This window comes from Typopeltis vanoorti, chromosome 7 (assembly GCF_054136105.1).
Source record: "Typopeltis vanoorti isolate ZY-2024b chromosome 7, IOZ_Tvanoo_1.0, whole genome shotgun sequence".
Classification (NCBI taxonomy): domain Eukaryota; kingdom Metazoa; phylum Arthropoda; class Arachnida; order Uropygi; family Thelyphonidae; genus Typopeltis; species Typopeltis vanoorti.
In genome coordinates, this window is record NC_143555.1 from 1,651,075 (window position 1) to 1,677,023 (window position 25,949).

The 25,949-nt window shown below is 38.1% G+C and overlaps 1 protein-coding gene across 1 annotated transcript in view; it reads left to right on the forward strand.

Moving 5' to 3' along the window:
* LOC150104444 (pituitary homeobox 2-like) overlaps positions 1 to 24,925 on the forward strand; it is a 97,811-nt gene extending 72,886 nt beyond the window's left edge. The window contains exon 3 of the mRNA XM_090395620.1: positions 23,323 to 24,925. Within this exon, the coding sequence (XP_090251746.1) occupies positions 23,323 to 23,871 (549 nt within the window). The 3' untranslated portion in view covers positions 23,872 to 24,925. The remainder of the gene's footprint in view (positions 1 to 23,322) is intronic.
* The last annotated feature ends 1,024 nt before the right edge of the window (positions 24,926 to 25,949 follow it).

Below are 25,949 nucleotides of genomic sequence, written 5' to 3' on the forward strand. Positions count from 1 at the left end.
TGATTGGCAAAACAGCGAGCGTTACGAAAAAATCGGGCCTGCTGTGCGAAAGTAAACGCCGATTGAAATATATGCTGACGTCACTCGAGAATTAAGAGTCTGCCTTTAGGTGGTAATCTTTTATGTACGATCCACCGCGCCCCCCTCGAACGAAGGCTCAAGTAAGAGGAGATGCTGAAAAACACAAGCGCTTCAGGTACACCGAATGAGAAGCAATTTTTCATGAAATAAAAGTGTTTGCATTGCATTTCTATTTGTACTCGTCCGTGTTTTCAAATGATATTCAGGGGAAGCAGCACTTGCACCTTAAGGTGCGAACCGATAAGAATCAACCGTTACTCTGCTACATAAAGATGTTTCCTCGACACCTTAAAAGATTGCGAACCAATGTTGTGTTTTTGAATGAGCTGCCTTCATAACATTTTGGTGGCCAAGAATGCAAAATTTCATTTGTACAGGTGGACCTGTTTAGAAACAGTTTGAAGTCAAAATGTGCTTCACAAGCTTGCAACAGTCCGTACACTTTATCACTACAGTAATATATTACTCTTAGCTAAGAAATTTACATAAATTTGCTTGATGCCACGTTTTAAGCGATTGAGATCCGCCAGCCTCTTTAAGTACTTGCATAATAACCACAACAAGTCGGGTTTGCACTGCTGTTTGGGAAAGCAATTTAACTCATGTTATCCTATATTTCTGAGCCTTCGAAAATTGGTGCAACACCAGCTAACAAAAAGCATTCACTCCTTCCTAAAAAATACATTTTACATGGAAACACTCGAGTTTTCTTGTTATTTAAGACCTTGGCTGTTTTAACTTCTTTCGCCAACAGTTTCAAAAGAAAGCAATATGTTCGAAGAGATTTCTTTAACTTGCTGTTTGTTAGTATTTTTAAATCCATCATTACGAATAATTTAGTTTTTATTAACATGTCGGCGTACGCAACACGATGGGTATACGAATCCCAACTTGGTTTTGTTTAAGCAGGGAAAAATACTTTGTAACAATTCCTTGAATTTCGGTGCACACACACCACGGGGGGGGGGGGTGCGTTGGAAATGCTCTTGCTTTTATTCCAGTAAAATTTGTTTATTTTTGTTAGAAAAAAATTGTCTCTTCTTTTAGAACATTTTCTTCTATTTTTGACTACTACCCAAAAGCCGATTGTAGGAAAATAGTTTCGGCATCGTAATTGAAATGCAGTCTCCTAAGGTCAATACAGGTGTTCTGCCCACTTCGTTCAATTAAGTCTTTGCCGTTTTTCTCCATGGAAACGAGCGTCGAGAATGCAGAAGTAATTATCAGGCCATAATTTGTTTTCCATTGAGACATCCGAGCAGTGCAGGTGGCGTAAATCTGTCTTCGGACTATAAACTCTGCCCTTTTCTCCGTCATAAATATCGCGGTTGCAAAGAAACAAAACAGAAGCTTATAAATAAAAAAGGCGAGCTTCGTAAATTAGCGCCGCCTCCTTATCGTCTGTAACCTCATCAAAGGATGAAAAAAGAAATGCGAGTTCATCTAACTGCGAAAATATTTTGTTTGTGGATTGGGAGTCCAACCGCCGCGGTCAACAAGAGATTTATAGCCACCCCGTACGCACAGAGAGAGTGCGAGTTTACGCTGTCTATCGAAAATGCCGTAAATCATTGATCTTCAGAACCTGCAAGGTATCGCAGATAAAGTGACATCCGGGATCCTCCGGGGTTGGCTCATTCGGAGCGAAAAGGGAGACGGAAACTCGCATTTTGGGGCTGCATGTCTCGCTCGGTTTTGAAGCGCTCACGTGCGATATGCAGATGAGGCCAGGCCGCAGCTCGTGCGTTCTTTAGTTTTCGGGGAATGTTGCGCAAAATAAAGACAACTGCGCTGCTCTTCCATTAAGACGAAGCCGGTTTGCAGCGCTGTCATGTAAGAAACTGCCTCGAACACGATTCGCCCCACCCTCTCCCCGAACACGTGAATGAGTTTAAAATGTTAATTAGTGCAAGCAATAAAAATCTGATCAACGTATCTGGCGCGCCCTTGATGAAATAGGAAATAATTATAAAACGGTAATTAAATTTATTTTTCTTCGTTCTGATAGTGAGATAAAAGCAGTTCGAAGACGAGTGCCGCTTTGTTTACACATTTCTTCGACGCTCTTGACTTCTTCATTAAATTAGTATGCAGATGTATTTTGCTGCCTTCGCGTGGCATCAAAGCCGAGCGGCCCGCTCTGCCGAGAATCTTCCAAAGTAATATGCACCGAGATGGTCTCCTTTATTTCTCTTTCTCGAATACAAGAAGTTTAAAAAACAAAAAAAAGTCTGTCAAGGAAGGCAACAATTTATTACGGAAATAAATAGATGAAAACACTGTTCCAACTATCTGAAAAATAAAGACATTTTGAAGCTGCAACTTAACTTACATTGGTTATTGTAATGCTTATCATTAAACGCCATACTTTAATTGTGCGCAGCAATACTCGTTTATATGACGAGGAAGGCCACTCGTAAATGTAATTTTGTACTTGTTACGTGATTTTTATTCTTCTCAGTCTAGCAAGGCTTTTCCGGGAAAAAAAAAAAAAAAAGAATTTAAACACATTTTCAACTTGCTTTTCACTTAACAATTTTGGGGTTAATGGACATAGCTGGAATGCTGATTGCAACAGTATTTGGTTAATCTGGGTTGTTCCCCAAATTGGAAATCAGCGTGCATTGAACTCTGTAAAAGTTTCATCCGTATGTTTATGATACTCAATGGATTCGTGTATATTAAGTAAATATAATCCCTGGAAAAAGGTAAATTTACTAATTTTAGCTATTTAGGGTTATCCGACTCACAAAAGTTGTCAATCTTCATTTCAACCACGTTAAAGGAACGAAATATGGGATTTAGCAAGCGATGCAATCAATTGAAATCCACGGCTTGCAGGTTAAAAAAGCAGAGATGCTGCTTAGTTTTTGCTCAGAGTAAATTTAGCAGTCTTGAATTATCCCCAAATATGATCCACTGATCATGGTGTTTTGCATTTGATATGAACCTCCGGAAACCCCCCAAGTAATTACTGAATATTCTTAAATGTGAACATTGCATCCACTTTTAAAAACAACTCTGGTAAGCGTCATTTAAATATATAAGAATCATTGGCTCGGATCCTTCCTATGATTGTTAACCGGAGAATGGGGGAGAGAGCGTTTCTATGTCATTTCTGCCTGACAAAATCGTTTATTATGAATCAATTGAACCAAAGCCTTTTCAGGTGCCTTTTGTTTTATCCCACCATAAGGAAATTATTCGCGGAATCTGTCTCAGAAAGGTTTTTCTTCGTATTCGAATCCTTCTCCATCCATTTCAATCGAAACATCTGCAGCACCAAAACGTGTCGGATATAATTTCGACATAAAAAAAAAAAATTAGAATCCCAACTACAAATCACCAAAAACATAAGGTATGCAGGAAAGTTAAAAATTCATTCGCAAGCATCTATCCACCATGAAGGGATTTGAACTCGCAGGTTCATAGTTTTTCCCGTAGTTGTGAATGAGACACACTTGAGCAGTGGTTTTTAACATTTTTTTTTTGCTGGCGTCCCATTTTCAATTTTACACTAGGTTAATTATAATATTTATTAGACAAACCTAAATTATCATCAATATATTTGAACTGATTTGTATCAGTCATTAATTTTTACTCAAAAAATGTAACTTTACTGTATTTAATAAGCAAAGCATTAATGATTACCCCGAGCCTGCTGAGATCCTGCTAATTTTTCAATATCAGGTTCGAAGTCTCCTCTTTCACTGCTTAGCTAACAATTGCAACATGACGCTGAATCCTTTCTCGATCAAGTATGAAGAAGGAAAAGAAATGAGCAACAATTTTATTTCTTGCCAAAGCTGAGGATATTTGCATTGCATGTTTGCCAGAATCTTTCATATTCATGCTGTTGAAAATGTATGTATTTGAGCTTCAAAATCATTTTTAAGTCAATAAATTCTTCAAACAAATTTGGATGAACAGACGTGGCATCAGAAAGAAATGGATTTATGACCCAATCGGATATTTTAAGCTCATCAAAGTCTTTGAATCTGATCATAAAGTCTTCTTTCAGTGTCAGAAGATGGGAACAAGAACAATCCAAATCAATACTTAATATTAAATCACCATCTATTATTTGGGAACTTCAGAAAATCTCGTCTTGCAATGGTCTTCTTGTAGAATGTTAATTCACTGATAAAAGCATTTATAATTCCCTTTACTTCGATAAGAGTCATGTTACTTCCCTGCAATTTGATGAAAATATCGGAAAGATATGCAATATCCACCTTTTCCCTTTTATTACACGTTATCGTCACGTTTTTCCAAAACAGTATCGTAGTGATAATCAAAGCGTTGCAAACAGTTTCCATTTGAGAGCCCAAATTCTTCTTCGTTTTCATGGTAGTCATTGAATACCCGAAAAATACGGTATTCAATGAGCGGGATTTTATTTTATTCACTGCTTTAATAACATCATCCAAAGTCTTTTGTAGTCTACCGCTAAGAGCTGTCTATGAAGAATGCAGAGAATTGTCAAGATATTTGGAACTGCTTCTTTTAAATGTGCTACAAATCCACTGTGACGACCAATCATAGCTGGTGCTCCATCAGCTGTTGCACACGCAATAATATTTGGGAGAGGAATGTTTTTAGTATTAAAAAGTCTCGAACAACCTTAGAAATTGTAGAACCGTTTGTGTCAGTTTTCAGCAAATAGAAACTCTTCAATAATTTATTCATTAGTATTTATATAACGCACGTAGGCCATTCACAAAGCTTCGTTGTCACGTAAAATTGTCAAATCGAGGCGCAAAGAAAATTCTGGCTTGTAAATAATCACGGAGTGTTTTCAATGTCTATTTCGTCAATACTCAACTATTGCTGAGAGGAATTGACGATGTCATATTGCTTTTACCTGGGCCAATCGTCGTATCTAAAACTTCATTTATAGCTGGTAAGATTGCAGTTTCGCCAATAGTGTTGTGGCTTTCCACATTTGGCAATTAATTTTGTAAGACACAACTTTGTCCAACCCGTTAAGTCCAGGACGATTTTTAAATTTAGTCTTTATTCGCAAAAGTACTCCGTATCCTTTTTTGCTTTGTTCTTGAAGGCTTCGTTTGAGAAAGTTTTTGAGCTCATTATTTATAGATGGAATAACTCCATATTTTAAATATTCACTTGAATATTGACAACGCATTCTGTTTTCACTCATTATAATAGTCCAAATGAATGATTTTCAACGTAGAAAATTCAGACCGAAAAGTAGCCCAATTACTTTCAATGTAAAAATTCTAAAAAATAAGTAGCGAACAAATTTGAACAGTATTGCCACACATACAATATAAATAGGGATGCTAGATTAAATACAGAATTGTTTGCTTTTATATTAGTATTATAATGCATACCGCCCCCCCCCCTCAGCGTTTACAACGCCCCCAGGTTAAGAACCACTGCAAGGAATGTCGTTACGCCGTCGCTTTGGCTGGACAGAATTTAACCAAACTGGAGTTGTACAAATATTTTCAATCCGTTTCAGTTTGAATCGAATAAGTGATTTTCATAAACTATAGGATTAGATTAATAATTCAAATCGGAATGAATAGAATATTTAAGATCTACGAAGTTGTTTCAACCGGACCATTTGCATTGGCCAAACTGGCAGACATTTCATAAATGCGCTCGAACTTTTGCTCCCTCCCTTGTCCGCCGCACAGTACAGAAAAAGTTGCTCACAGATATGTCAGGAAATATCACAATAAAAGATTTAATGCAATTTATCCTGTTATTTCGATGGGATCATTTCAGTTGGTTTGATAACGGGTGTGATTCAATTGTAGGAGAACGCTATTACAAAGCTCGACGTTTTTGGTGACTGTCTGGAATCAATTTTGGTAGCAAAATAATTCGAGAAAAATAGCGATGACCCGGAGATTCTCCAATGCTATATGATTCAGTGCAGCCAGAGAGGAGTTATATGCCAACGGACAGACAAATGGAATATGTTGCATTGATGTCGTTACTGTGAACTTGTAAAATACCAAAAGCTGGGGGGAGGAACTTTTCAATGATCCAAATAAGACGTCGAGCTCCAGCGGATGGGAGGTACCTTGAAAGAAAGTGATTTGAATCTGTTTAATGTTTGCCTTGCAGTTCTCAATAAAATATTCGGTAGAATTTCGCGAATCAGCTGGTGACTCGGAAAGCAGCTGGGCGCTAAGGACCAGAGATAATTAATATCTCTTTGCGGAGTGATTGAACAAAAGATGGTGACGATCCGCGGTGATCTACTGCACATCGCTCTTTTTCAGTGCAAACTGCGTCCTGCTGAGTAAAATCCATTTGTCACCGGCAGATGGCATTGTTGCTGCACTAACTTATCCGTGTTTAATATTTATGGCTCGCGAGAGTGATAATTTCTTTGGAGGACATTTTTTCGCAACTTCCGCATCGAGGCGGATCACAAATACTTTAAATCCTCTCTAAAAACGTGTTTCCCTTTAGCCACAACAGTATAAATGACAGACAGGAGAGTGAAGAAAAAGGTCTTAAAACCTCATTAAACTAAAAGACGCCTGGTCTTTATGACGATTATTACCCAATCCGGAAGCCAAGAGTCCCGTCAGAGGACGACTTAACACGAAGAGCCTTCTCGACACATCTCAGGCATGACATCGTCCCCATCATGATAAATAGGTCTCCTTCTCTTAGCATTCGTGCACGCGCTTATACAGCGTCAGCGGCTCAGAGCATTAGTTGCTTTTATCTCGAGGCCTGGCCGTTTCTTCTTCGTCCTGATGTCATACTAAAGCGAGCATGTGTGGCTCCGTCAATACCTCACCCTTTTATCTACATTAGAGCACGGGATCAGAAGGAAAAATGATAAAAACATCGACTTACGGCGCTCGCTTATAAAGCACCCCGGATCAATAATTTCTCCCAAATTTAGTTTCTATAATTACGGATTTTCGGTTTTCTTTTATCTGGCTGAAAGCAGCGGCTGCCGCCACCATTCTGAGGTTCGCGTTCTCTTACAGGGTGTAAGCGATGCTACAAGGCTAATTCGCCCTCATCTCGCGTGGATTAATTACAAGGAAGTGGGGTTCCTCACAATTCGCTTCCGCTAATTTGTCGTGTTGCAGAAGAAACTGACACTTTGGATTCGTTTTCCGTTCTTCACCATCGAGATGGAATTCGCTTCATCAGCAAATTAATATTAGTGGGGAATGGAGCTTGCGCTACGCGGGGTTTTTCTTAAGGTGATCTCAACATTTCTATAAACCTCTTCGGAAGAATTTTCAGCGTAATCCTCTTGACGTACATTAAGAAACAAACGGACATTTTCCTCTTAAGGGTGCACTCGTTTCCATTCCGATTATGCCACGTTAATGTTGCTTCAAACCCTTCTACATTTTATAAATCTCTCTCCTGCTAAATCAACAAGTTCTGCGCATGTGCGTCTACTAGTTTAAAAATCCCGATGTAAAATATGCGTTGCTTAAAACGGTTATTCCGAGAATATGTTCGCTTTTCCGGAGTACTTGGAAATCTGTCACGGAACGACGGGGAGAAGGAAAGAAAGAGGGATTAGGTTTCGCCGTATTGGTGTCAGTGTGCGTGTCATGGACCAGCACATCGCCGACAAATTGATTAATGTAACCTTTGCATGAATATGCAGCCGAGGACCAGCGCTGTGTGTTTAAGAACAGCCGCCCTGTCGCAATCTTGCACAAGCAAAAGACTCGGCAGTGCGAGTGGAAATGAGACGCAAACGATCCTCGGCTGTCTCGTTGAGAGTAAATATGGCTAATTCTGACGGAAAGAAATCCTTTGTATTGGTGAGTGCGTCAGTCCTCGTTGTGTTAAGAGGGCTTCGCTTGCACATTCCATCCCATTAGTCAGCGTAAAAATGTGCTTGACGGGAAGTCGATTTTTGACCGAGAGCGTCACTTGCTAATGCCGGACAGAAAGGGAAAAAATGCGCGTGACAATAAACATGCCGCCACTGCTGAAACTGAAAGCAATGTTAGTTCTCCTTACTAATCCCGCACGGGTTCAGTTCGATGCACGAGCAGATGACTTTAAATTGCGGGCTGCTCCTCGATTTCGTTTATTTGCTCGCTCCAAACTTTCTCTAAGCGGTATTCTTCAGAGAAATAATAGCGTAAAAGGAGAGATTGTTCGTAGGAACACCCTCCCCTTTTCCACTGTTTCAAAAGTGACAATCATTATGAATGCCAGCACTGAAATATGTACACGGAAACCAGTTGACAATCAAATCCTAAAGCTAAAAAAAAACATTTTCTGACAACGCAATCATCCAATGATAGCCTAAGTGCCGTTTGGTAATATTGCGCAATCATGAAACAGCAGTCTGTATAGCGACACCATTCATTCTCCCAGCACAATACTGCACGCTGTTTTCGAAAAACAAAGGTCGATTCATACCGAAACGGAAATAATTCTTTGAATTAGAACAAATATTTTTGTCAATAATCTACAACCAAAATGAAGATTATTGACAATTCAATTCAGCACACACGAGAGATCGTCAAGCTTATAACACAACAACGCCTTGTGCAAGTAACGAGGAAGACACCATCAGGAGGTTAGCGATAGCAACGCGAAGAGAGCTGTTTTGAGGAAAAGAGCAAGATGAGAAGTTAGTTCAGTATTTAGGTGTTGACCAGCATAGCAGCTGCTCGTGTTTCAACAAGCTTCAAACATTGAGATTCCCGATGCACCCAATCCTCCGAGAGTGGATGAACATGGGATTCACATCGTGTCGTAAGTTGCACACGTAAAGAGCGGTGTCCGGAACGGAAGGAGGACACACCAAGTATTTCGGAAATCGGGGAGGTATGGATGCGTGCGATTCGCTTGTGACAGAGAACGATGCAAGTCAGCGCAAAAACAAATGTGAATCACGATGAGTCAAAAGGGAGATCTTTCTTGCGAGATATAAGACAGCACTAAAATTTTTCTCTGCCTAGGACAGAATGCGAAGGAGATCAGAGCACCACGACATCGGCTATGGGACACTACGATGTTGGTCAAATGAAAAGAGGTTTGGAGTGTGATCTCATCAGCAAACTGTGGATGATATTTTGATGTAGAAAAGCAAAGATAGTGCGTCAAAGCACACAACCGTGGGTGGAGAAAGTTGAAGAGAAGGAATCAGCGATTGAATTGCAAAAGATGGGAGACCGCAAAGTACACCACAGCTATCAAATGCTATTCAGTAAACCCGTGTTCAACGAAGACAACACCAGCGTGTTGTCTTCTCTACTATCCTCGATGAAACCAGTGCAAGAGTAACAGGTTACCATAGTTTTCTCTCTCTCTCTCTCTTTTATGTGATGTGCTGAATGTAGGCTTGATTGAGTGCCGTCGAGGAGAGGACTAACGCTGAGCATAGCAGGTTGTACAATTTGAATTTCTATCATTATTGCAAAAAAAAAGACCAACGTGGTGTCTGTAATATGTTCAGGATATTTTGAAGGGTTCTTTCCTAATCATAAAATCATACCTGTACCCTAAGGGCTAGCCATGTTCTTTCTATGACTCCCAATTAGGAATTGTAAGCATATACGAGGGGAGAGCTGAAAAGTTGTGATAAACAGCTACAACACAAATGATATTAAAGCAACTGATATGTTCTTTCTTCTGGTTATATCTTAAAATCCTTGAATCTCCGTGTTTCGTCAAATTGCAATATTTCTTTTCTTTTAGGATATATAAGAAGACATGTCAATTCCTTCGGTGATTATCACAACTTTCCCTCATAGCTACAGTAGCACCGTGAGTGGGCTAAGAAACTTTTCTTGATTTCTTACATAGTCGGGGAAAGCTGCTGAAAAGGCCAAACATGGAACTGTTTTCAAGTCACTTCAGGTCTCCAATAAGCAGGGGAGTGTTCGAACACCAGGCTATGAAATTCATTTCCAACTTAAAGACCATTACGAACATCCATGCGACAACGGGATTCGTACTTGGTTCGAGAGCGGACACACTGACCACTCGGTTAAACCAGGCCAACAAATAATGTTACTAGACAAAGGAAAGAGTCCAACTGCACTAACTTTGTGTAGTGCAATGTCGCTGCTGTATTGTTTAATTTAATATTTACAAATAACGATAGCATGCAAACGTATGAATATCTAAGAGGGAACATATTAAATATGGTACACGTACCTTACATCGCAAAATCTCCATTCTGCTGTAACTAGAGATTTGAACGTAGTATGCTAAGGTTCCTCCTCAACTTAGAATTCCATCCTCTAATGCGCAACGCACACTACAGGATGGAATTCTAAATTATGTTAACACACTGTTCATGTATTAGTCTTCTTAACATAACTCTGATTATAGTATTAGTGATGTCTACACTTAATATGATAAATTACAGTCTAATCACAAAATAAGTTTTTCTCATTCCAAACAGCGGTAATTTAAATTCGCTCTATAATTCGTGTAGGAATAATTACATGAAGTTCATTTTACGGACTGCATTTCATACGTTAGTATAAATCATTTTCATTTTGGATGCGAGCGAACCAAGTTGTTACATTTCTACGGCCGTGTGCGAAGAGAAAATTAGGACGGTATCATCCGGAAAAACGTTTATTTTACTATTTTCTTCTCGATGATGCTAATAAAAGAGGTGCTAGAACAGATCCTCGATACAATCTGTTGTTTGTTTCTACATTTTGAGATCTAGTATTTAAATAATTTTAAACCAATTGTGGAGCATATCGTATTCCTATTACTTGCAATTTCGTTATCAATTGCAACGGATTATGTAGATCTAAAAAAATCTGCTAAGGTTAATTTATACCTCCGCAGATGACTAGAAACTGGGTATCCGAACTCAAATTGATACTTCGAAAGAAAGCTGTTTTTATCCAACAAGTTCGTTAGCGTAATTGTCACTAAAACCGAGAAGAGAAATTGGTCTCGGTTTAAAATTATTTTGTTTCCCTTTACATAAACCGGTACTATTAGTGATGGTTAAAAATGTAGAAAAATGATTCTATGATGTACATCTAACATAATTCTTTGACAGTGCAGATATTATTAATGCGATCGTATCTTGGTGTTTTAGTTGTTTTTAGACTAATTGTGACACTTTCGGTTTCATTTTCAAAAGCGAAACATGCAGTTTTCAATTCTTTTGAGGATGTAATTCACTAGTTTGGCTTAACATTCCTTCGACGGCTTGTGATGACCGACAGAATGATTTCGTCGGCTAAAATTCGAAGGCGTTAGCATTTCAAGAATTCATTCCTGGAGTATTCGTTTTAAGTTTAATCAATATGTATTCGATTTTGATTGTTTGGGTATTCTTTTTAACTTTCTTATACACTTAATCTCTAATTCCATATCACGCCTTCTCCTGTTTAGTCCAGGATTTAACTATTTTTGTAAATTAGTGCAACATAGCACGATTTTTCATCCTTTATTTCCAAGAGAGGCAGTGTTAAATTTTGTTTAATAATAGTTGAATAATGCATAGATGCTTTCTATTGTATTGTACGTATGTTGGTTCTACCTGCGATTATAGCTTAATACCGATTGGAAAGTGATCCTCCAGATTTTTAGCTGAAACCGTTGCTTCACAGTTTTTCCTCAATCTACTCACGATATACTTACCAGCGAATTATCTCGTGAGAACATTAATGTATCTTTCGATGTTTTTCCATGTATAGCAAAATAAATCCATAGAATCTTGAAAGGAATTACAATTCTCCGGCAATCCCCCACTCACATGAACTTTGTCAATTTCCATCTCATCTACAACCCTCTCCACTTCCTCTATCAAGTTGTACTCTGTTAAATACTGCGAGTTATCATCATAACACTAATTACGGGTATAGACCATATTGGTCTGATCCGGTCTCATTATCCATTTCTGAGGTCTACCCTGCCTTCTCTTTCAGTATTTGTTTAGGATGTCGGCCATTTGCTTTAAATGTTCAATCCATTTTTGTTTATAATTGTTTAGTTTTCAGTTCTTTTAAAATGTCTTCGTTCCCTTTTTGATTTAATAATGTGTATTTTGCAGTTCTTCTCATAAATCTCATTTCATTTGCTTTATTCTTTATTTATTGCCCAAATTTCACTGCCCAAGTATTGTATATTTTCAAGCGTGTTTCTTTTTGTACTATATTTGGGTTGAGTGTTCTATTTATTTATAAGGGCTATAATCTGTAAACATTTTGAAGTTTTTAATTTTGTCTTTTTCTCCTTCATATGATCTTTCACATCCAAGATAACAAAGTAATTAGCTGTTCTAATATTTTATTATTAATAACTGTTTTGCTTCTAACTGGAGTTAGTCCACAAAATGTCATTGTTTGTTTTATCTATGGATTTTTTCATTCCAAACTGTTCTACTATTAATGTTTAAGTTATATATTGCTCTTTGTCTTCCTTATCCGATCTTCTGCAAATAATAGCGTATTTATTTTGTTATTTCGGGAAATTTCTATACCTTGATTGTTTAAGATGTTCCACTGTATTAATATTTCATTTCAATATTTATATTAAAGTGTTGGAGACAGAGAGAAACCCTGTCTTACTCCTTGGTTTATAGATTGTTTTTCAGACATCTTTTCATTATCTTTATATATAATCAACATTGCATGTAGTAAAATATTAGGTATATTTATTCTTTTTACTTTTTCGTAATCTATAAACAAAAGATGAGTTTCCAAATTAAATTCTCTTCTTTTTTCTGTAAGTAGTTTTAAACAGAAAGCTGCATCCATCGTAGAGCGTCCTTTTTTAAATCCATTTTAACATTCTAATAATATTTTTAGTTTTTCATTAAGTATTCAATAAACTAATAGCTCTGTAGTTAGCAGGTTTAGTTTTATCCTCTTTTTTTTAAAATATAAGTAGTACTATGCTTGCATTTCATTCTATTGGTATTTGTCCATTTGTATATATTTTATTTTAAAATTTTAATAATCTTTGATGAAATTTTTTCCAGCAAATTTATACAGTTCGGAGTTTATCCATCTTCTCCTGCTGATTTGCCATTTTTTATTTTATTTAGGTCGTCCTTTAATTCTTTCATTGTTATCATATCATTTAAGATATTTTGTAAGTTTCTGGTGTAATTATTTTTGAAAGTAATCCAAGAATTCTTTTACATGTACTTCACAATTTATATTTGCATTCCTGTGTTTCAGTATTTTGTACGCATTGGGTCTTATTTTGTAAATGTCATTTTCTAGATATGATACAAATTTTTCCCAGCTTTCTCTATCTCTCTTTTAGCTATTGCTCGTCTTTTTTATATTCAATTTCATCTTGTTTTTTTCCTACTTAGCCAGCTTTTTATTTCATTGTCCCATATATGTATTTTTTTTATTTTTATGATATTTGTTCTGTGTTCCTAGACTTTCATATGCTGCGGATGCGATACATTTTTATATTATTCCATTCTTCCTCAATGTCTAAGTAGTTATTAATCCTCTGCTGGTATAAATTTCTTATACTTGAATCATTTAGTAGTCTTACTTTGTAATTGTATTATGTTTCTGCAGTTTATTTTGTAGCCAGTTTGGTGGAAATTTTAGTTTTGCCTGTACTAAATAGTGATCTGTGTCAATTTCTAGCTCTCTTCTAACTTTAACGTCAAGAAAAGGTTTGCTGCTCTTTTCATTTGCTCTAAATATTGATTTTGCCCTATTGCGCACCACGTATATTTGTGTATATTTTTATGTTTGTAAAATGTATTCATTATTTTTAAATTATTATATATTGTATGATCACTGAGTCTCTTTCCATCTTTGTTTACTGTTGGTTCTCCAAATTTTTGTATATTATTGTTAATTTTTTCATTCCTATTCTGGCATTAAGATCTCTGGCTATAATTATATTGTCTGTTTTATTTAATTTTTCATATATTCCTTGTAACTCTTTGTAAAAGTAATCATTTTCTTCTTTTTTTTCAAGGGCATACACTCCAACAAGCGTTAAATTTTCTTTATTTAATTTTAATCGCACTTCCAGTATGTATAATGAGTTATTTTTGCTTTAATTGATTTACGGATCCAAATCATTACACCAGCTTTTGCATGTATTTGTTTGTGCACTCCACTCTATATGATATTGTAGTTAGGCTGTTTCTTTTTTTCCTGTAAGAACTACAATTTCAATATTTTCGTTCCATGCAGCATATTTCACCACGTGTTTCTTGACCTTTTCAAATTTGCGGTCGTTTCCCATGTTTTCTGTCCTGTTTGGATGTCGTTGAAAGCAACATGTGTTTCCCTATGTCAAGTGACTAGCATACGATAAGGTATCCAAGTAAATACCTATCGTTATCTTAAGATTGCCACCTTAAGATAACTAGGCTTACCTTTTTTAGTAGATACTGCAGTTTGAGAGGAAAGCGTCACGCCCTCGAATTGCTCTAATAGCACTGGGGGGGGGGGGAGTAAGAGAGAGTAGAAGACCAATCTCCAGATATGATATACGAAGTGAGATCAGGTATAGCTTGGGTATCTCGGGTTTGCCATGCCAGAACTTATAGATACCCCAAAAGGTCAAATTGTGTTTAGATTACCGATATTATTAAAAGAAACAATTTTGAATACATACGATTACACTTTCAGGTTTGTTATAATCACATTTTTTTCGAGTATTTAGATACTAAGAATTTCCTTAACTCTACTAGATTGTGACAGTTTCATAAATATATGGTAAACGTTATCATACTTGTTGGTATTTCCATCAGTCGTTATTGTTTGTAAGTCAGTTTCAGCACACTCTTTGGTTACAGAGATCTTTAGCGCAACTGATCCTCCAAATTTCGGATGTATCGTTTCTTTTTATGAAAAGTTTGCGCCCTTCTTTCACTCAGATATTTGTAGTGTACTTCTTGCTTATATCTCTTCACAAACTGTAGACGTCTAAGATTTCTGTTCACTCAGATATGTTTGAAATAGTCATATAGACCAAGAATTACTAATATTCCAGTGTCCTTTTAATCATTTGTCTCGTCCCTGATTTCATCATTACATGCACTGCCTTGATTCTCGACCCACTAGAAGCAAGAGACACAGCCTCAATAGCATTGGCATTAAATTATCATGAAATAGAAAAGAAACTTGCATATAAAATAAAGGTTAATCTTCACGTGAATCAAGGGAAGAAATTTTTTTCTAGATTTGAATTTATTTGCCTTTGGATGAAGAGACTGACGTCCACTATTTCATTAATATTTTTTTTTTTCCACACCGGTCCAAATTTACGTTTTCTAGTTAAGTTTTGAATTTCTCAAACTTCTAAAGTCATTATCGGATCTGTTTTTAGTTCGTTAATTCGGCCGCGAAGATATTGTTCACATTACTGATGTGTGGAATGCACGCGTCATCTGTTTTGGGATGAAGAAATTAAACATTGAGCTGGACTTCGTCGCCTAATTTGCATGAAGTGCACCTCCAGTTCGGCTTTCTTTGACGATTTGTAAACTGGCTTCACTGAGACCTGCAGAGTAAAAATTATTACATTTCTTATGTGAAATACCTCTTCCCATACTTAGCGCGAAATGGGAATCCACTGCAAAGTTAATCCTGTTTGGTACTCGCCTTGTGTACTAATCAATGGCGACCGTTGGGAAAGTATTTCACACACTGTTTACATCTACTTGTAGAGAGCGTCACACGCGCCATTTCAGGATGAATGCAAAACTATTCAAAATTGTATTATTTTTAATAACCTTATCAAGAATTAACTGATGGTGTAAAGAAAAATTTTTTTGTGATTTTGCCTCGCACACATCGTTCTAGTCTTCCGCAAGAAACTACTTCAGATGAGAAAGTAGACCTTACCGATGGTATTGTCCGAAACTTCGACGAGTACGGTTTATGAAAGTGTGACAAAGGTTAAGCGAGGAGCTCTTTTGTTAATCTCCCACTCAGTGTGTGGAATTTATTAGAATTCGAATCAACTCGAAGTAAAACTTCGCTCTTGCAGACATGGTACAATTAAATCATAAAGCTGATCGTCTAAATCGATAACAGAGGCAGATCACCTCACACTGCATCAATTCTACTCTTTTGCAAGAAATTAATCTTGAATGCAGCTTAAATTCCAAGTCTAGCGTGTTCTGTACTGTCCTCTCCCTTCCAAATGCCTTATTATATCATTTACACGCTGTTCAACCCATTCCGTATAAAAGCTCACCAAAAATGTCAGCAATGGCTGCCAATTTCTTCGCCGCAAGGGTTCCTTCCAATTTGACCAGTTGGTGGATTTTCTAGTCCAAACCGCATGCATCCGGATAGAGAAACTAGAACAAGCGCCCGTAACAGTTCCAAGAGTGATCGCTGTTCTCTCCAGTCGTTCTCTCCACTGTGTGCCATACCGCATTTTTGCCACGTCCTCCTACACAATACATGATTTTGTCTTACTGAATTCAAAATGCCATCTATACTTTTGTTGACGCAGTCGACATTACTTCATTCGACAAGCCATGCAATGTTTCAAAGTTTTCTTATACGTTGAGCTTAAGCTTCCAAAACACAAATTCTTTTTCTTTCTCGTGAGAAAGATCTTACTACACTTCCCTTGACTAGATACCTGAACATTATCAACAGTAAAGATCGGATTTGTCTTACGATAAATTATTCCCGCAGCCTTACCTGCCGTAAGCACATCGTACACAATTCTTGGCCTGTTCCAGGTGAAGACACAAATTCGAAATTTGTCCAGCCTTAGAATGCTCTTCTCACATTTGGGGGAGAACACCTGAATTGATAGAGTCCAGTTCATCGTCTTCACTCTAACCACTTTCTCATAGACTATGCCCATAGAATAACGCGAACATCTGCTGGTCCCTCCACTCAACTAACCCCCCCTACAACATCTTGTTGCATGATGTTCCCAAAAGGCAACATCCTTTACTTCTATAAAATAATCAATAGGCTCGTTATCCGCTAACGGTTCGACTTATGCGGTATGCGGTTGATATTAATAAATATCTCCCCCATCAGTTCAACAGAAGCAGCCATTAAAATCATTACATTCCAAAATATGTGCTTCCTTTAGCATGTTAAAAAAAAAAGTAGGCGGTTTATGGAATTAAATTTTTCTGACTAATCCAACCACCAAGCGGTTGGGCTCCCTATAACACAAGAACTCTGGGGAGGGAAAGGCTCAGATATGCGATCTTGCTCTGGATACTAAATATTGTCACTTCAGACAAGGCCGGTGTTACATTAGGCAATGAAAATCATCTGCACCTCGCAAAAATCCATGTGACACTAGGTTACTGATCAAGTAGTGGATAAAAGTCTTAACGTAATAAAAAGCGAAGAATTAGAATCGTGCTGTAACATTTTGTACTCCTGCAATGTTGGTAGTAGGTTTCTTCATTGCTGTGAATTTACATATTTGAAAGAAATCCCTCACAAAAAAAGAGAAACGTACCCTCCTAGTAGGATTTATTGATAAAGCTGGATTCCAACGTAAGAAATTAATACACAGTCAGTTCAGTTAACAAATGAATACGGAATTTAATTTTATTGTTGTTTTGGTCTGCACGAGGTTGAGAAAACATTTCTACATGGCCATGAGGTTTGGGTACAAAGATGGTTCCTTCACATAAAATTCGTGTTTATACTTTTCAACCACTGATTCCAGTCTCTTGCGGAGGATGAAAAGCTATTACTGAAACAGTCATTTGATAATTACGTGAAGTTAATTCAGTGATGTCCCTCCCCTATTTTAACGCGATGAGTTTTATTACTTTACCTCCTGCTATTCTGCGAGATTTAGTAAGCAGAAATAGTTCGTTCTTCTGCACTAAGCAGGGCGACTTGTGGAATTCTTCCCAGTAATCGAAACAGTCGGTTTGATAGCACAATGGAGATTTGATGAAACTCATCCCACAACGCAGCAAGAAAACCAAAGCGGCTCTATTGAATAAAATCGGTTCGCTTAATTTGCGTAACAGACCTTTGTTGGCCAAACACTTGAGAAGGGATTAATAAGCGCAATTGGTAAGAACGAACCTCAATTCAGAGTAAAGCTGATCGAGCCCACAACTTCAAAGCGATGGAAGAGAATGCGTGATTTTGCGTCTGGTCAGGAACAAACAAACCCTTTCACGCATAATTAAATGTAATCCTCGGAGAATTCGCGTCGAGATTTCTGCACCTAAAGAATTTCAAAACATCTACTCCAATGTGGGATGCGCAAGAGCTGGCGTAGAAATCGCTTCCAAGTAACTCGCGTGAAGTTTTTAATTCTTGTAAGCTTTGCATGCTGGGAAATTACTTAAGCAATGTGTTTGGATGACTCATGGAGACAGTTGTGTAAGAGATTTCAATAAAGTGAGTGTTTTATAAACCACACTACTGACATATAAACAGTCCTTTGGTATAATAAATAACCAGCAAAATGGTTTCTATTGTTATACTTCATAGATTAACTTGCATTCGGGTTTGAGGGTAAAAATCGGCAAAATAATACTCTTAAATACTACGAGATGGGAGAGTCATTAAGAAGGCATCCTGAGTATACTTCTCCACACGAGAGAAGAGCACAGAACGGCAAGGCTGGTTTGCATAAGATTAAAAGGTGTTCGCAAGCCATTAGCTCGGTTAGAGTCGCTCAGTGTTTACCATTCATTTTTGAAGATGGGTCGTATCACTCTTACGCGAAAAGAAGCAACCCCCCCCCCTCCTTAAAGAGAACTTGATTGTTTATACACCGGAATATCATAAAATTGATTTTTGGAGAAATGTGATAGCAGTAACTGCATATGTCGTCCTATTGCAAAAGATCCTTAAGATGAGTAGTCGAGAAACTGGTGGTGGATGTTCGGAAATATCGAGCAGTGCAACATTGTCATGTTAGTATTGTTGGAAAACATCTCCATGGGCTTTATCGTTAGGAGATTACTGATAAACAAAAAAAAAAAAAAACTTGATTTTTGTTTCACGATATTCTTTCACATGACGTGGAAAATCTCGTAACAAACACATAACCTATCTCCGTAAGGCTCATTTGATTAATGAAATGCTTCCAAACATTTTTTCCGGACTTTATTTGCAGACAGAATTAAGTTTCTAGAAGAAGCCTACGTTGCCAATTTTGTGAAATCAGCGTCATAATATAGCTGATTTTATTTTTGATTGGGTGAAAGGCTTAATTATGATGAGCATTCTCGAGCTACTGATCAACAGGCACGTGTAACTATTAAAGTGATGAAGGAACTAGACGCGTGGAAAATATGACCGTAACGTTGCTCGTTACAACAAGAGTGTTTTTATCTTTCATATCTCGGCACATCCATGATCAAACAAAGAATTGCGTGCAAGAGGTACCATCGAATGATGAAGTATAAGGTAGAGAAAAAGCTGATCTGTTTTTTCGACACGAAAGAAATCTTGTTTTTCATGTTACAGGCAGTCATGCAAGCTTGCTAACATTACATATTTAGGATGCGCAAGACACACAACAAAAAATCCAGTAAATGTTTGCCAAGCAAGTTTTGAATATACGCTTTAAAAAAAAAAGTCGACCAGCGATAATGCGTAATTTCTTTGAACAGCTCATTCAAGACGATATTGGTTTGCTTGTATCTCAAGTGAGGCAGTAATAAAAACTATGAACGATGACTTTGTGTGTCCTAATTCATGAGAAAACTGCTTGTTTCTATGATGAGATGCAGCTCATATTTTATCTCATCCTGAGCTAACTCTATGATAAAAAAAACAGCTATCTGGAGAAGAGAGCCTCTCCCCCCCCCCCAAAAAAAAAAAAAATTAACCATCATGGTAATGTGAATTGGAATACGCCAACCAATTTGGCGCTGCAAAATTTCAACCCTCGAACTAAAAGTGACAATTTTGCTTCTTGTACTCTTACACGTAACTTCCTTATCCGCGTGTCAAATCGACGCAATATGCGCATATTAGATTAAAATTCACAGATCACTTAAAATTGTTTTTATGCGAACGAGAAAGAAACCGTCTCCAAGTTAAATGATTGCGCTTTTTTGTTAAAGTCTTGTGGCATCCACAAAACCAGATTATCACTACTAGTGAACCAAAAGCCACACTTGCAAAGCACTAGTAATTTAGAAATGATCCTTTTTTTTCCCTTCTTTCGCCTTCACTCTTGGTATTCATTATGAGAACTCTGTCTGTTTCCTGCACTCCAATTCATTAAATCAGCCGTACTAGGCTTTAATGACTTTAAATTAGGCTTAAAGATTTATCGTTTAATACCAGCTTTCTTACCTCTCACCAACTTCTCCTGCACCCTTATTATGTCGCACTCTTTCGAGAATCAATAAAGTACGAAGCGGAATTTGTTTGTTTAATGGCTTAAATCAGCCTGCAGTTCGAACTCTCAAAATGAAATGGGAATAAAATAATCCGATGGCAAAAGCGAGATGATTTTTATGACGCAGGTAATATCACGCGTTTATTTTATTTTTTTTAATTTAGGATAAAAACTGTTTGCTTATTCCTCATCTCTTAAAATATATGTTTGGAAAATTTCATTTGCGTCGCTTAGTCATGTCACAAACGGAAACCAGGGTGCTAAGAAAGTCGACAAAAGATGGCAAACTTTTTTTTTCACCTTAGTAATTTCCCGCTAAATTTCATTCAGCTAAACAGGCCACAGTCTCCGATCATTTGCCAAAGGAATGTTTGTTTATTCAACTAACGAACCACAGTATACATTTCATCTTTATATATATTCGACGGACTGCGTAACATTTTCGTGTCATATCAGCATCCTTCAAGTGTAGCTTCTCAGAAATCCTAAAATAAAGCTTTTGTTATATTCCACGTCCCAGTTTCATTATTTTAAATCTCCAAACTTGAAAAAGCAAGTGCTAATTAACAAATGTAAGGGCATCTAGCTCAGTAATGGATCGAAATTAACAACACGCCAGAGAGGTTGTTAACAAGTGAGCAACCAAGCTTGGAAAAGAACCTTCTGGTGTGATTTTGGAACAGTTCCTTTTAATCCTTGGGTAAAAACAGTATGGCATACTCTTCCGAAAAAGGAGGACTACGAGAAGTTGGAGTATTAATTGATTTGACCGGCCGTACACGATTATCTGAAATAGGCATCTTTCGTAAGATCTGTGGGCGAGTAATTCGGAGAGACAGATCACCAATTAAATGAATAGCATTTAGGATTCAGTGCACCATTTCAAACGTGCGAAGAGACAAAATTAGCTTGTGACGTAATTTTCCCAAGAACAAAAAATATGAAAGGAATATCCGTTTAAAATAGGCGCGTTTGAATTAAAAAATCAGTCATTAGTGCTCTGCCACGCTGTTGACCTTCCAAATGACTCCACCTGTTTTTCCTAAAAGATTATTAAAAATGCGCGATCATTTCTATTCTCGGAAGGCCATTATCTGAACTCGGAAGACGCCTGCAGTTCAGTTGTAAATAACTGGGAAAATGCCCGTTTTGCTCTCAGCTTCAGGCGTGATGCTTGGACAACAGAAACAGGTTGAACTCCAGGCAGTAAGCGGAGACAACATTCGGTACCTTTTGCCTCATATAATCATTCAATACGATACTTTCAGAAGCAGCGGGATTACTGTTGGTGAAACTATACTCGAAGGGCAGTTTTAAGAAAAAGTCGACTCGCAAATGCCAATTCTAATCGCATCGCAGGCATTGTCACAATCTTTATCATTTTGTAAAGCGAGATAGTTGGGTGAGGAAGATTTCTTTTTTAATTGGTTTCGACGCATCTAACTTACTGTCAAACGGATTTCGGCGGTGACAGACGGTGGATTTTTTTTTTTTTCCCCAAGTTTTCGCATTAAATCATGTAATTTAATTCTGTCGATCTGAGGAGCGATCCAGTTAAATTAAACGCATCGTTTTTATCGCTCGCATTGGGAAACAGACTTCCCATAATCATAATTTACTAGAGCAAACGGAGTGAGTGAGAAACGGAGTATTATCCGTGGTAAACCTGCCTCGTCATGAAATTACCGCATAAATTCATTAGCACGTCTCCCCCACGTGCCACAATATGACACCGAAACAATATGTGGCGGCTTCAATTTCCTCGCGGCTCCGTTCACAGGTGAAATATAGCATAATTCAAACGCTAGCCGAAGTCGCCAAGAGAAATAATAATATCGAACAAAAAAAGAGCGAGCGGCCCACATCTGTTAAATCATTCACAAAGCGAATATTAATCACGCACTAATAATATTTTATCGAACACTCGAAGGTGCCGCCTCGCTCTTGCGTCGTTTTTTTCTCTCGCTCTTCTCCTCAACGAGTATGTCCGCTGTAAAATTTTAAACAGTAATAAAAGTGAACGTTGAGAAATGGGCTGCTTCCCCGGTGGCTGTGTAATGCATAATAAGATAGCAATATGGTGTTTGGGCGACACAAAACCCGATAGTTTAACCAGCTGTGATGCATTGTACTCGTTTACTTTTATCCCTCTCGGTTGTAATGCATACTTAAAGATGCCATTTCACTAACATATTGTTATTCACGAGAACGCTGCAAAAGTGCACTACAAAGAGCTTCCCCTAAATGATTTATTTTGCACGCGCACCAAACCGCTGCACGAGCTACCGCAAGAGATAAACAAGGAGCTGAAATTTCGTAGTTTTCTCATTAAGACCGCTCTTTTTTTTTTTCCTCTGTGTTTCTCTTTCTTATTCAAACAAAGTTCGTTTTTCTTTGATGTGCAGGCGTCCTCCCCCATCTTCGATTTAATAAGTTCCTTTATTCGCAATAAATAAATATCCGAAAAGAATTCTTTTGACGAAATAACAGTTCCGTTGATATCTCCTTCATTGCTTAGCGCCTGCTAAACAGACCGAGTAAACGAGATCAGGATTGGCCAGGTCGCAGAAAAACCGATGCACGGAGGGGTGTTCGAATATGCTAATCTGTTTGAATTTTAAAGATCCGGCATTTTGTTATTTGAGACGAAAGAAGCGACGGAATTACGTTATTACTCGAGATCTCATCAAGTTCTGCGAATTCCGTTCGAACAGATCTATTTTCGAAAGAAGTTTTCCGGGTGACACGCCGATCGATATCCTTTTATGTACGAGGTGGTGATACGTTCTCCTTTATTTTTTGTCTTCCAGTTCCCCTGGCAAATTCCTCCCCTATTTCTACCATTTCCCAGGTTGGCCATCCAGTTGTGTGTCTCCAAATGCTGTAATGCTATCTTGACATAAATACGTCGCAAAATTCGCGTTTTCTTCTACGTTCAGACGCTACAAAAATCGATAATGCTCTTTTTCTTTCTTTGCACAGGTCTGGTTCAAGAACCGAAGGGCCAAGTGGAGGAAACGGGAGCGCAACGCTGCGGCGGAACTGAAGAATGGTTTCAGCACTCAGTTCAACGGACTGATGCAGCCGTTCGACGACAGTCTTTACTCCGGCTACTCGTCGTACAACAACTGGGCCTCCAAGGTGCCGAGTCCCCTCGGAGCGAAGAGCTTCCCGTGGCCCGGTCTCAACTCGGTGAACGTGAATCCCCTGACGTCGGTGGTTCCCAGCCAAGGGATGAGTTGTTTCAACACGTCGTCGCCCGGCATCACCAGCTCGAGCATCATGCCGAACGTCAACATGCCCGTAAACACCCTGAGCAACCCGGCACCACCGTGCCCATATGCAACGCCGACCCCGCCCTATGTGTATCGGGAGCAGTGTTCCACTATGACGTCAAGCATCGCATCGCTCCGACTGAAGGCGAAGCAGCACACCGCAGCCAGCTTTGGAACTTATGCTCCGATGTCACCTCGACAGACACCGACACTTTCCCCGTGTCAGTACGCTACCGTCGACAGGTCGACGGTTTAGAAGAGGTTCCTAAGGAATCCGTGCAACCCCCATATTGAAGGGTGCTTACAGAAACCTCCTCCCCCCCAAAAAAAAGAGAAAAAAAATCAGTAAAAAAAAAAAAAAAAGAAAAGCTGGATGAGCAAACCGTAACCTTTTTTGTGTATGTATAAACCACGTGACTTTGTATTTAGTAATCCGACACGACGAGGGGGACCACTTCGAGTATCCTAACGTCGCTCGGTAGCAACTGAAGCAGCCGAAGTTAGCGCAATAATGAGTCTGCGATCCTAAAGAAAAGAATCCAAATGTACAGAGCGTGCTTCATCCAATGAGAACGAGCATTAATTTCACCCCCCCTTACCCTCTCCCAACGAAACACGGAATGAACTGCAACTCGCATATGAGCACAGAACTTATGAAAAACCAGATCGGCAGTCATGTACAAAGTCAATAAGGTGCCATATATACATAAAATATAGATTATATATTCTACTTTAAGATACCAAATAACCCGATGATGCAAGCAATATAGTTCGACTAGAAAGACCAGCAGAAGAATGAAGAACTCTACAAAGAGGCGGAGGAATATGCAGCAGATTCGCGATGAAGAAAGCGCCAGAACACATCAGTGCTGTGCTGGCCATCATATAAAACCAGAACGATGAACCGTGTTTATGGAAGTGGATGAACTGACATTCTCCACTGTGGATGGACAAGCACCGTGGTGAATTCTATCGTTCCTAAATGGCATTCTGTGGTTGTAGGTGACTCGGTGTATTTATATGTCAAATGGATTTAGAGGAGGAAAGTCTTCTCCTGATGTCTCTAATCCCACATTTTAGTATGTAATATATTCTGTATGTACACATGCATATCTGGTATATATACATTTACATATTTCGTATGTGTGTATATATCTGAGCGGGCGCCATGTTTAGTTTATTTCTGTAAATTTTGTTCTGGTGAAAGGTATGAGTTATTACAGTGTTATGTTTGTCAAAGCACTGCTCCTTTGTCAATGCAATGTTCACAGTGTACATGTGTGTAATATATATTATGACAAATAGAATCACTCCTGGCTATTTCTCACAAGAAATCATTTCTACTCGGCCACACAAACCCAACACGCGAGATTCATTCAAAGCTGCGGTTGGTGAGGAGAAGGCATTCGCATTTCTACTTCACTTACGAGCTAATAGTATTCCTAATGTAACAGATGGCGTCTGAAATTTCCGAAAACATGCCACAAAAGCGATAATTAGGATCCGTGTAAAATTTTGAAGGAAGTACGAAATTAATTAGCGCCTTCAATGCTTATCCACTTTCCGGAATCAAGATACTCACTTCATCTGAAAGGCTCAGCATTTAATCAGTTTTTATAAGCAAAAGAAAGAATTAACCCAACTCGTAAGAGGCATAAATATCTGAAGTTTCTCATTGAAATGAGTTGCAATTCCATCAAAATAGTTGGCGAACTGTTTTCTTCTCTGAAATCCCGCCTATAGAAAGCATTTCACGCAGATTCAGAGGACGTTGTGCATACATCGGATTTTACTCGTCTCATATGTATTAGTATTCTGCGTAATTATTTTTATTGATTTCTAACGCAATGCCGAGGCTCCCTAACATAACGATCATAAATCATTCTCGGACTTGTTAATAGACACTGACACCATTTAGATTTATTTTTATGTAGTCCAATAAATAAACGGGTTTTAAGCACCAATTCCACATGTATTCAGTCTTCAATGGAAGAATCCTACGGCTTCTTTGGGCGGGTGTAAGATTTCTACGCATTTTATTTTTTTTATCTCTAAAATAGTGAACTATTCTGGAGGCAAAATCCATTTCACGACACAGATTCAATTCTAAATAACATCAGGTGTTGGTTTTGAATCAAAACCGATTGCTGCGGGTCAACTTATTTTATTCAGTTTTTGTCTTCCAAAAAAAAAAAAAAAAAAATGAATGCACCTTGAAACGCTATGGACATACCAAATAAAAACAAAACAAAAAGAGTTCCATTGGGTAAAATTTATCCTCACCAGCAGTAGATGCCCGCAATGAGAATCTCTCTCTGCAATTAAGCCAATTGT